At 45.5% G+C, this 12131-nt stretch overlaps 1 protein-coding gene across 1 annotated transcript; it reads right to left on the reverse strand.

The window, feature by feature from the left end:
- Positions 1-1611: 1611 nt before the first annotated feature.
- Positions 1612-3482, reverse strand: Rxfp3 (relaxin family peptide receptor 3). The gene has a single exon (XM_021182716.2). The coding sequence runs from the start codon at positions 3465-3467 to the stop codon at positions 2049-2051; it is 1419 nt and encodes a 472-aa protein (XP_021038375.1). The 5' UTR covers positions 3468-3482; the 3' UTR covers positions 1612-2048.
- Between the last annotated feature and the right edge of the window lie 8649 nt (positions 3483-12131).

The raw sequence follows: 12131 nt of genomic DNA on the forward strand, positions 1-12131 counted from the left end.
CAAAACACTATAGCCCAAAGGCAAGTTCATGAAGAAAGGGCTTATTTGGCTTGCACTTCTGCATTATAGTTCATCACTGAAGGGAGCCAGAATGGGAACAGGGAAGAAACGTGAAGGTAGGAGCTGAAGTAGAAGCCATGGAAGAGTGGTGACTACTGGCTCGCTCCCCCATGGGTTTCTCAGCTTGCTTTGCTGTAGAACCTAGACAGGGGAACCCCCAACCTGCTATGGCTTGGGTCTTCACCAGTCAATCCCTAATTTAAAAAATGCCCTACAGCTGGGTTTTATGGAGGTATTTTCTCAATTGAGATCTCTGCCTTCCAGATAACTTTTAGCTTTTGTCATATTGACATACAACTATCCAACTATGAGCATTAGGGGCTCACAGTCCACCCTTTGTTGTTCTGGTTGCTAGCCAATACCAATACCAATAACACCATAGGGCAATGGGAGGACTAACGTTGCTACTTTTAAACAATACCTCAGGACTTGCTTTGATTTATTTATTTATTTATTTATTTATTTATTTATTATTTGCTTTTTGTGGGAAGGTATCTGAGTGTAACTACTATATGGCAGAAAGCATGGCTTTGATGGCAGGCATGTAGACTCCATATCCCAAGCTTTAACTCTCACATGTAACAGTACAATTTTGACAAAATTACCAACCAATCCCATAGTTCAGGAGGCTATTTGAGCAGCAAGGCTTCTCTAATGGTCCCTTATGGTATTAAAGTGACCACCCTGCAGTTGGAGGTACCTGCTTCACCAGCCTCTTCACCCCAGACTAAGCCAAATAGAACTGTAGTCTCTCTATTGATCCTGGTTGAGGAATGGTGAAGTTGATATTTGATCTCTGTCCTCAGAACAGTCTCAAGAAGAGACTCTGAGAAGATCTTAAGATCTCAGACTGTTACTAGAACTGAGCTGTCACCAGGAGTGGCCTCACTCTGAGGACAGCCCTGCAGCTGTCCTGCATACTCAAATGAGTAAAACATTCAAGCCCCTGGAACTTGGTTAGCCTATTCAAGTTCTGACTCTCACCTTCTTTTGTTAGTTACAGGAGCAATACCTTTACTCATAAGATTCTGGCGATGCCCTTGGGAACAGAAATCTTCCCCTTAGGAGAGATTTGACTTGAATCCTCCTTCCCACTTTGAAAGAGCAATCTTCGGCTTCTAGAGAACAACTAGACAGCATCTCCTGCTCTTCTAACACCACTGAACCATCCCTCTATCTGCCAATCCAGTTTATCATCTCAGTCAGCTCGGTTCCCAAAGAGTAAAGGGTGGGGGGCAGGGGGGACTCCTAATGTTCCCACACCCTCAGCAGAACTTTTCCGGATGCTTGCTGGTTCACCTCCAGCAATAGACCAGAGCGCCAGGCCTCCAGACTGCCCTGAAGACATTCCGGATAACTAGGCTTCCAGAGGAGACACTTATGCAGTCCCCTGTTCCTTCAGGGTCTCTCTGTTTCGTACCCTCTAATCACAGTGCTCTCTTTGGCACCTCATGCCACTGCCTAGAGACTCCCAGTGACATCTCTGCTCAGATGCGTGATATGGCGAGGAGATCAGTCTCAGCTCGTGTACATTAGCCCTGTCGAGGGTGATAAAGGATACCAGGGTTTAACTTCTCATTCTTTTCCAGACGGTTACAGCAAGTTAGATGCTTGCTTGGGACACTCCCAGGTCAAAGAGCTTAGGAAAGGCTATATGGGCACCAACTCCTACACAACTCCATCCCTCTGCTTCTCCAATCCTTCCTCAGCTTCTGGGTGTCCCACAGTGTTCAGCGCGCACGTGCAGAAATGGGGCTTGGGATAGAAGGCATGGAGTGGGAAGTAGGAGGCGAGGCTGCTTGCTTTATCTGGTCCCGGGTATTCCTTCCTTAATGTGATTTCTGCAGGGACAGTCCTCCTCTGGCGCTGTCACAGTGCTCTTCCCCACATCCCTTTTCTAGGAATTTCTCCATTCTCACTCCTTCAGCCTCCAAACTGTTCTCCCTTCCCTCTCCTTTTCCTTGAAAGACCTTGAGCCTTGGCAGGTCTCAGTAGGCAGAGCTACTAGGGAGCAGGTCGTAGCGACCCCCGCTGTAGACCACAACACCGGGTGGATAGTAGATCAGGTCAGGTTCGGCAGCAGCATTAAGCGGCGCCAGGGCCTGCAGTCCGTGATCTTCAGGTTCTGGCTTGGTGGTGGCGGTGAAAGGGCGCATGTTGGTGAGCGAAGGCGAGGCTATCCGCCACAGCAGGTTCTTGAGCGCCTTGCGGAACTCGCGGCGCACTAAGCAGTAGAGGATCGGGTTGAGGCAGCTGTTGGAGTGCGCCAGGCACACGCTGACGGGGAAAGCGTATACTTGGCACTGAAAGTACTCCTGGCTGAAGGGCACTGCGTTGAACTTGATGAGGATGCTCCAGGTGGTAAGCGCCTGGTTGGGCAGCCAACACAGGAAGAAGGAGAGGACGACGATGGTCACCGACTTGGTGACCTTGGAGCGTCTCCTAGCGCTGGCTGTACTCAGGCCTCCCCCAGGCGCTGCTGCTGCTCCTACTGCATCCGTTGTCCCAACTACGCGGCGGTCGGAGATGAAGCGCACAAGCAACAGGTAACACAGACTGATGATGCTCAGCGGCAGCAGGAAGCCCAGCAGCACCTTCTGCAGGTGGTACAAACCCAGCCAGAACTGCCTGTCCCAGCCCAGTAGCTTGTCTGGAAAGTGCATGAGGCAGAGCTCCTCACCCAACACCCTGATGGTGGTGGAAAAAATGGCATTGGGCAGCGAGGCCAGCGCAGCCGAAGCCCAGATCAACCCACACAGCACCTTGGCTGAAAAACAGCAGCTCTCCCTCAAGCTCTGGCCGCAGCAGTCGCCACGGCCACGCCCTCGGGTCCGATGGCTCTTGAGAGCCGAGGCCACCGAGTGGTAGCGTGCCACGCTCATAGCAGTGAGAAAGAAGACGCTGGCGTACATGTTCATGGATGTCACCATGGACACGATCTTACACATGGCCTTGCCGAAGGGCCACTTGAAGTCTAGTGCGTTCTCCACCGCCCAGAAGGGCAGAGTGAGCACGAACTGAAAGTCAGTCAGTGCCAGGTTAGTGACAAAGAGGTTGATGGAGGATTTGCGCCAGCCCTGCTTGCTCTTCATCAGGTAGAGAACCAGCAGGTTGCCGGCCAGTCCCAGGGCACAAACCACCCAGTAAACCGCGCTGATGAGGATCCGTACCCTGGCCTCAGTGTCCGTGCTCTCTGCCCCGCCGCTACCCGGAGGATGCCCAGGCGCCGCACCGTCTGGCAACTCTAGCCCCAGCTCCCACCACAGGTCCTGAAGCTGCAGCGACGCATTGCTGCTCGCGTTGGCCACCTCCAGCAAGTCTGGGGTCAGAGCGAAGAATTCTGAGAGCTCATCACCCGCAGCTGCTTTCCTCACGGTGGCCGCGGGGGTTGCAGAAGCCACCTGCATGCTCAGGTGCGCCTTGGTCACGTTCTGCAAGCGGACTACCGAGAGTCAGCGCTTGCTCCGGGTGTGGTACCCAGGCGGGCGCGCAAAGCAGGTGCCTGAGCTTTCTATGTAGACGCTCAAAAGGGCTCCTGGAAACTGGATGCTGAGCCGCGTTGGCGCCCAGAACCGCCTTGGGCGCAGGGGTTGGCTGCACTCAGCATCAGTTCTTGGCGGGTTTAGAAGAGAGGATAGTTCTAGGCAAGTGGCTGGGGATCAAGGTTCCTCCTGGTGAGAACTGAGTCTCCAGCTACCCACTCTAAGACTGAGTCATACCCCTCCGCTTTCCCGCTGTCACTTAGACGCAGTCCTCTACTCAGGAGCACGGTTCTCCGGCTGCTTCTCTTCCCAGTACCTTTGTTGGCTTCTGAGGTTGCCCGGAGGAGTTTCTCTCCTTCTAGAGGAAAACAGATCATGGACATCTGTGTCTCCCTCTGACTGCCTGAAGGCTGATTCACGCCATCACTTCCTGGAGCTCCGTTGGTGTTTTCTGTGTGTCCGATATTGTCAACCCCCAGTGACTTGCCAGAGTTTGGTGAGTTACGTTGGCACCCACCTCTGCTGAGAGCCCCGAAGAGCTTGCGTAATCTCCGTGCGAGAAGATGGGGGTGCTTTCCGAGGTGCTGAACCCCGCGCGCCACGCAGGGAGAGGCAGAGTCTACTGGCAACTAACTCCCCTTCCTCCCAAGTTGCAGAAGGAGTGGTCTTACTCTTATTTTCTCGGGTGTCTGGAGTGAGTCTGAGTCTGCTTTCTTCCTTTCTTATTTCTATTAGGACGAGATTTTTTTTTTTTCTCCTTTCTCCTCACCTTAACACAATAATTTGTTTCTCCCACTTACACAATAGTAACACCCTTTCTTCTTTAAATCAAATCACAACCAATCTTTTCCTAGTACTCAAACTGAAGCCCCATCTCTCCTCTAATTAGCTGAACACTTACCTGGTGTCAGATTGGCAGAATTCTAAGGGTTGATGTTTGCCTGGAATTGAGTATATTTTAAGAACTGAAGCTATAGGGGGCCGTGGGGAGGGGGAGACGTGTTACTTCTCAGCTTTGCAGTTTATTTAGATGCCAGGTTAGTTGCTCTTAGAAGGACTTAAGGAAGCTGAAGTGTTTTCTTGACCGAAGAACTAACGTGAAAAACAAGTATGCTAAGCATGCAGTAATTGTCCTCACTTCTGGGATAATACTTGACTTTACTAACAGTAATTGGGGATATACGGTCAGATGGAGCGAAAGAGATAAAGACTTGTAATCGGTCAAAGGAACAATAAAAGAGGAAAGAGGTACTCGGCAACCTTAAACAGTCTTAATTCCAAAGTGGACTTTAAAAGGGCACTTCGCTGCAGACGCTGCATTTCTCGATGTTACCAATAGAGGTCGCAAGAGCTTCAGTTAAAAAAAAAAAATCAAACCAACTGGCCTTCGATCAGTTTTAATCTGTTGAGGTTTCCCTGTCCTGGTAATTCTGTGCTTCTGTGGACCCCTCCTTGCATCCTGGCTTTATAGCCTCGTCTTCAAGCTCACGTTCTCACTTGAAAAAAGCGTTTTCTTCCTCTGCCAATTTCTTTCTTTTTTTATTGTATTTCAGGGGCTACTGAAAACCAAGGAAACCTGTGGTGACACCAAAAGTCCTATGCAGTAAAGCTCTTAGTCCGCTCAACTCATCCAACAAATACTGACTTAGCCTCGCTTTGTGTTAGGTATTATTCCATGACTAGAAGACTTTATGGTAAATACAGTCTGTAGAGTTCACATTCAGATGGGTGATACAAATAGTTAAGAGTTGTGTGGCTGTAATATCAGTAGAACAGCAAAGCAAAATGAATCATAAACAATGTCTAACGAAGTTTGAACTGTCTGAGACTGTCAGGAAGCAGACACTGAGACAGACACTGAGCATGGGCGCTGCTGATATCACTAAGAAGAGAGTCCCATTGACTTCTGGACACTAAAGGAATGAAGCCAAGGGGATTAGATAGAACTCAGAAATACAGACGAGTGCTCTGCTCTTTGGAAGTCTGTGGGATAGGCTGAGAGATTCACCTAGCTAACTGCCAAAGCAAAAAAATGAAGTCATGAGTTTGGGCCTCTGGGGTCCTTGGTGTGTGTCTTTCATCTGAGAAGCCATTTTAGTCTGAAGTATAATTTCCAGGTTTTGGAAACATTGACATTCTGAGTCAGGTGGCCATCACTCTTGACCTGTCTCCACTAGATATTAGTAATGGGTTTCTCTCCTGCAATGTATTCCAAAATGTCTCTGTAAAGGGCAAGGTGTTGCCTGTAGCAAACATTCCCCTTTCTTCCGTTTTTAAGAATCTATGATCTAAAGGCAGTGTCAGGGGAACAGTGTACTGGAGGATGTGGGAAATCCTTTGTGGTCTCATTCCCATTTCTAGGAAAATAATCCAAAGGGCATTGCCTTCAGGCAGGAGTTAAAAGTGTGTGTACAGAAGTGTCATAGTATACTGTCTTAAGCTAGGTGCACGCCCCTCTCAGTATTGATGCAAAGCATTTTCCCAACTAGACAACCTTGTCTCTCCTTGATGCTCCTCAGTTAAACTACAGTGGAGCTGATGATACTACTAAGAGCATTGTGTCTGATTGTTGCTCAAAGGGGGTGGGGGGGGGGTTCCTAGGGAGTCAGAAGCTCTGGGTCATGCATTATCACTAAGACTCCTGGCCTCCATCTGTAGTGAGGTAAATTGATCTCCTGGTTCTGAATTCTACCTGCATCATGTGCTGAGGGATGTTTCAGGTTGCCCAGGGGCTATAACCATAGCTATGGGATACCCTGCTAATAGTGTTACACGGGCATCTTAGAGTGAGGAGGGTCCCAAAGGCCAGTAAGTGTTTGAATCTTTACAGCCTGATTCTTATACACCTCCCAGTGACACTCCAGATGACACTCCTCAAACGGGCATTCCAAGTTTTAGAGATTTTGAAGATGAAGAAGGGAGGCCTAAGGCTCTTAGGTTTAGGAATGAGTAACCTTGGGGCTGACCCTGAGCCATCAGATAACAAGTCCATTCCACAGTCACGTGATCTGTCCTAGCCTCAGGAACCCTGTGTAAGGAAGTAACTGGCATTCCAGAATAGCTTGAGATAGTTGCTGGCCATGCAACATCAAAATTACTGGGGGGAGCTTGTTCAAATTCCTTTTCCAGACTTTTTTTCACATCCCACACCATCTTCAGAGATTCTGGTTCTCAAAGGAGCCCGGAGATCTACAATTAGAACAGTCTGCCAGGAGACTCTAATTTTTTTTTTCTAAGTTTGAGCCTCTGTACTAATTTCCATGTAAACTCTAAACCTCTAGGTAAATGATTTTGAATTCTTGGGAACAATGGCCTCCAGAGATGCTTCACTATACACGTGACTTGAGTAACGATAAAGGGGCTATGGAGAAGATTGGCTGCTTTCTCTTACTATCACAGTTCAAATCCCTGTTGATCTGAAGGGGCATTGCTGCAGAGGTGCTGTGAGCACTAGCTCTCTCAGGATTCAGCCTGAACCCTCAGGAATGGCTGCTCGTCAGTGACATGCTCACTGAATGTTGCCAAAGCACTGGCCAGCACAGCTAGGAAGCTCTTCATTTCTTAGTCTACTCTTCCAAATGCATCCCAGATAACGTGTAAGAATTTTTTTTTTTTTTTTGACTAAGGGTATGACGAAAGGGCAAATTCCCTTTCCAAATAAACTCATTGTCAGAGAAAATGAGACTCTGGACCATTTATCTGCAAAGCGCTGACCGTGTTTTGCTCCAATGGCGTATGCATACAAACGTGAGGGAGAAAAGCCTGACAGGGTGACATCAGCCATCAGGTGTGCTGTTAAAAATGACACCACGTCATGTCGTTGATGGCCTTATGGATCCCTCCTGGAAGTTGAACCATATGTAATTTGTTGATATTGTTCAAGAATATAAACCTTGTGGAAAAAGGAGGAGAAAGGGTGCCCCTTTTAGCAGCTTGATTTTAAGTCAGCCATGGTGCACCCCAATTCCCTGTCCATTACTTGGACTGCCAAGGTTTATCACTGTGGGAGTTCAGATATCAAACTGTGTTTCTTGGCTGGCACTGCCATTGTTAAAGATGTCCTTGCAAATGTTTCCTCTCTTTGTCCACGTCAGATATTTTCAGTCTTACTCATACTTCACGTTTAGGCAAAAATGCTACCATTTTGAGAAAGGTTCCCTAATTTTCTGAAAAAAGAGGCATCCTTCCCGCCTCCTCAGTGCTTTTTTTCAGGCACACACTCCACATAAGGTTCTGTAGCTTTTTCTCTGTAATTTTTTTCCTGCTGGGAAGGTGTGTGTTATGATCATAACCACACAACATGTTTTTTTTAAAAAAGAAAGATTTAACATTAATGATATAAACCTCCAAGTTAAGATACTGGGGGGGGGGAAGAATCAATAAATTACCTTCAGGAGGTAGAACCAGAAATGTGCATGCAGAGCCTCGGTAGTTTCAGACATTGACTTTCTTGCTACTAGGTCATAGAGAGATAGGTAGAAAGGTCTCAAGAGAGGGTCGGAGTATCTGGGGACAGGGCTACTTGAGATCCTGAGAAAGAGGCTAAACAATAGGAATATAGATAAATATACATATAGATATGCACATGCGCGTGCACACACACACACACACTTCAAGTTTGTATGTGCCATCTGAGCAAACAGGGTCAGTTCAACACAAATGTGGACCATCACGGTGTTATGCATTCTCTGGTCAATACAACATGGCCACCTTTGAGCTACAGGAATAGTGACTCAGTAGTCATTCACCCCATGTCGAAGCAACTCCTCTCCTTTTCTTTGTCTGCCACATGCTCTCTTTGCTCAGGCAGGCCTTCCTTGACTATTCCTCTTGACGGAACCACAGAGTCTTTCTTAAAGATATTTTAAAATCATTTTCAGCTTTGAATTTCATTTGAAAGGTACATGCATGTATGTGATAAATTCTGCTTACCTTCCTCTCCATTTCCTTCTGCCATGCCTGCTCCTCACCCACTGATGCTTTTCTTCCTGCGTTCCTACTCTCATGCCCCCCACCCCCCACAGAGTTGAACTGCAATTACTTGCATGAGCATAACTTATCCGAGGCTGCTCCACTAGAGAGGGCTGTGAGCTCTGATAACCATTAACTCTCTGAAGTCCTCCAGTGCGCATTGGAGGGTGTCTTGGATTCCTTCCCTATGCAGGATGAAGCGGTGATAGACCTGGTCTTAAGCAGATGGCCACATCTCAGACCATAGTGTCCGGGAGACACTCTTTCCCATTATTTTTCTCCATCTTCTGGCTCTTCCATTTTCTCTGCCCATCTTCCTAGAAGTCCAATGAGCCTTCGAGGGGTTGGTAGAGATGTCTCATTTAGGATTGAGCACTCCAGAGTCATGTGTTCCCAACAGTTTGACCTAGGATTTGTCTTGAAGATTCAACTCACACATTTGTTGGTTTTTGGAAGTCTTTGTAATTCCCTGTGTTCCCTAAAGAGAATCGGTCACTCTTTCTATGTCTTCATGGGACTTTGTCCGGACATCTACCATTGTGCTTATTACTCACTTAAGCACATCAATAAACTCTTCTAAACTGGGTGTATCTTGAGCACTGTAGTCATCTCTAACCCATTTTTGTATCCTCAGCTCTTGACATAGTGCCTGGACAATGGTTACATGGAGCTTGAACCCACAAATGAGTCATTCATTCCAGTTTGTTTTCCTGACCACTAACATCCAGTAACAATAGGAAAGCAATTTCCAATTAAAATACCTAGCAGTAATAAGGAAGTTCTGTTTCAAATACTTTCCCAGGTCTCCTCATCACGCCTTGCGCAGCATGACAACTGTCATTTTCAATGCCTAGGAAGCTAGTATTGCATTGCACAGAATGGTCTCATTAGACTTCTTATATTCAGGCAAAGAGCCAGGGCTCCCAGTGAAAGAACTAATGAGGAGTTGTTTCAGCCGAAGATAAGGAAACTGGTCTTCGTTACTTCCACAACATTCTGAAGACAGAATAAAATGTCAATCTGACTATTGTTCTAAACCAGTTAGATCTGGCTTAATGAACCTGCTGGATTTTCATGTACAGCGTATAGATGTGTGCATGAGCATCCAAAGGGTGTGTGTGTGTGTGAAGCATAACAAGGTGTACAACTGAAGGTCAGAGGACAACCTTATTAGTTAATTAAAGATTACTTTATGTGTATGAATGTGTCTTTGCACCATGCACAACCCTGGAGCCAGCAGAAGCTAAAATGGAGTGTTGAATCCCCCAGAACTGGAACTGTAGACGTTCGTAGCTTCCACGGACCTGGGTCCTCTGAATGAGCAGTTGGATGTTCTTTCTTTCAGGCCTCAGAAAACATTTCTCTTTCTACATCATTATGTGGGTTCCAGGGATTAAGCTCAGGTCTCCAGGCTTGGATTGGCAAAGCACCTTCCCTGACCCCTCGGTTTCTTTTTATCGGTTCCATAGTTACTCAAGGTTACCACTTCTTTGCCAGGTTTCAAGTAAGCATACTTCTTACCAAATTTCTTCTACCACACATCTCTATACTCTTATAAATACAAGAACCATATAACTTGTTCCAAAGGCTGGATGAATCCAGCCAGCCTCTACCATATTCAACTGAGAAAAATGAAATAAAGTTTGATTGGATGCGGCTGGCTGGCCAGTTGGAATCAGGAAGTATGAAGCCAGAGAGGAGTCAGGGGTCTGGGGACAAACAGGACATTTGTGAGGGCAGGTTACTTACAAGATCCTAGTACAGAAGCATGTTTAGAACTAATGTGGTTGGCATAGCATCTGATTCCAACACATCTGAAAGCTTCCTCTTATCCCCTTAGTGATCTATCCCTCCTGTTGGTCTGCATACTCTGGTGAGCTTCTGTCATCGTAGTTTCTTTCTCCTAGAAGGGTTTCCCAGTGCAACCTCACATTATACATCATGGGTATTTAGATGTGAGGGGGCAAGGGTCTGGCTTCTTTGCTCTGAGTAATGTTATCTGTGCTGCCAAGTGTAGTTTAGCTTTTTTATTGCTGTGTATTACTCTAAAAGATGGGTATAATGTTTATTTGTGCATTCTGTTACTGACAGATTTTGATTATTGTCTAGTTGAGGCTATCATCGAAGATACTGCTGGAGGTGATGGTGCTTAGATCTTTGGGGTGGATACACAATTGCTTTCGGTTGTATTGGGCTAATGCTAAAGAGTGGAATGGATTAAGCCATGGTAGGTGGATAGTTACAGTTTTAAGATATGGGTAAGCTGTTCCTATTATGGTGAAATTTTGGTATCCCTCCAAATTGTAAGTTGAAATCCTAAAGGTGATGTTGCCAGGAGGTGAGGCCTTTGGAAGCTCAACCTTCCCAAATGGAATGAAGAGACCTTAGAACCTGGCTCCTTATGGAAGGAAATAGAAACTAACATCATCAAGTGAGCTGGACAGTGAATCTGCTGAGATCCTGATCTGTCCTGTTTCAGCCTCCAGTACGATGAGGAAGCTTTCTGTTGGTTAAGTAACAGGTTGGTAGTATTTCCTTCTCATTCAGGATTTTAGAAATATTGCTCCGTTATCTTCTGGCTAACTTTGCTTGGGATGAAAAGTTTGTCCCATTCTGTTCTTTGTTCATGTGTAAAATGCCTTACCTTATTTTCTAGTTCCAGGCTAGATTTCCCATTTCTTGTTTGTTTTGAGCATTTGGGTTGTGTGGTGTGGCCTTGGGTAGTTTATATATTTCTGTGTTTGAAATTTATTGAACATCTTGTATATGAAGGTTTTAGTCTTTTTCAGATTTGACAACATGTTGGCCTACAATTTTTAATAGTTTGTGTACCCCCTCAATTCTTTTGCTCCCTCACTCTCTATATTTATATAAATGAAACATTGAGAACAAACATAATATATGTTGTGTTCTGTGTTATATGTAATGTGTAACATGTAATATACAATGTATACTATACAATATATAATACACAATATGTAATATATAGTATATAGTATAAGTATAGAGTTTATAGTATATAGTAATATAATACATATGATCTATTATATACAATATAATACATTTATGTAATATAAACATTTTTCTTGTTTCATTTTAATTTTTTTATGTATTCAAGATCACTGATATGGTGTTCTGCAGTGTCTAATCTACTAACAACACTATGACATGACAGTGTTTTCTTCATTTCTAGATGTTCAACTTGGTTTTTTCATGTCTTACAGGTCTTCCCTTGCCAAGCCTAAACTTCCTTTGCCTTTTTCTAAATAATGTTGTCACTTGACTCTCAAAATATCCTCCGTTATGAGTAATTATCATCACAACCTCATTTTGGGGTCGGCTTCCTCCTCATTCACTCGCTTCTTTGTAGTAATAGTTTTTAAATTGGATGATACATGTGGTAAACTTTACCTTAGTGGAGAATGGCTCTCTTGATATTCTTCTAATATTCCTTTTTTGATTCTTTGCTCATCTTATTCATGCATATAAGGAATTCTAGTCATGTGCTGTAGGGATGACTCAGCAGTTAAGAGCACTGGCTGCTCTTCCAGAGGTCTTGAGTTTGATTCCCAGCAACCACATGGTGGCTCACAACCATCTGTAATGAGATCCGACGCT

Source organism: Mus caroli, chromosome 15, assembly GCF_900094665.2.
Source record: "Mus caroli chromosome 15, CAROLI_EIJ_v1.1, whole genome shotgun sequence".
NCBI classification, from domain to species: domain Eukaryota; kingdom Metazoa; phylum Chordata; class Mammalia; order Rodentia; family Muridae; genus Mus; species Mus caroli.

Bases quoted from the DNA above. Each gene is read 5' to 3' on its own strand.
- Rxfp3 (XM_021182716.2), bottom strand. From the start codon at position 3,467: ATGCAGGTGGCTTCTGCAACCCCCGCGGCCACCGTGAGGAAAGCAGCT.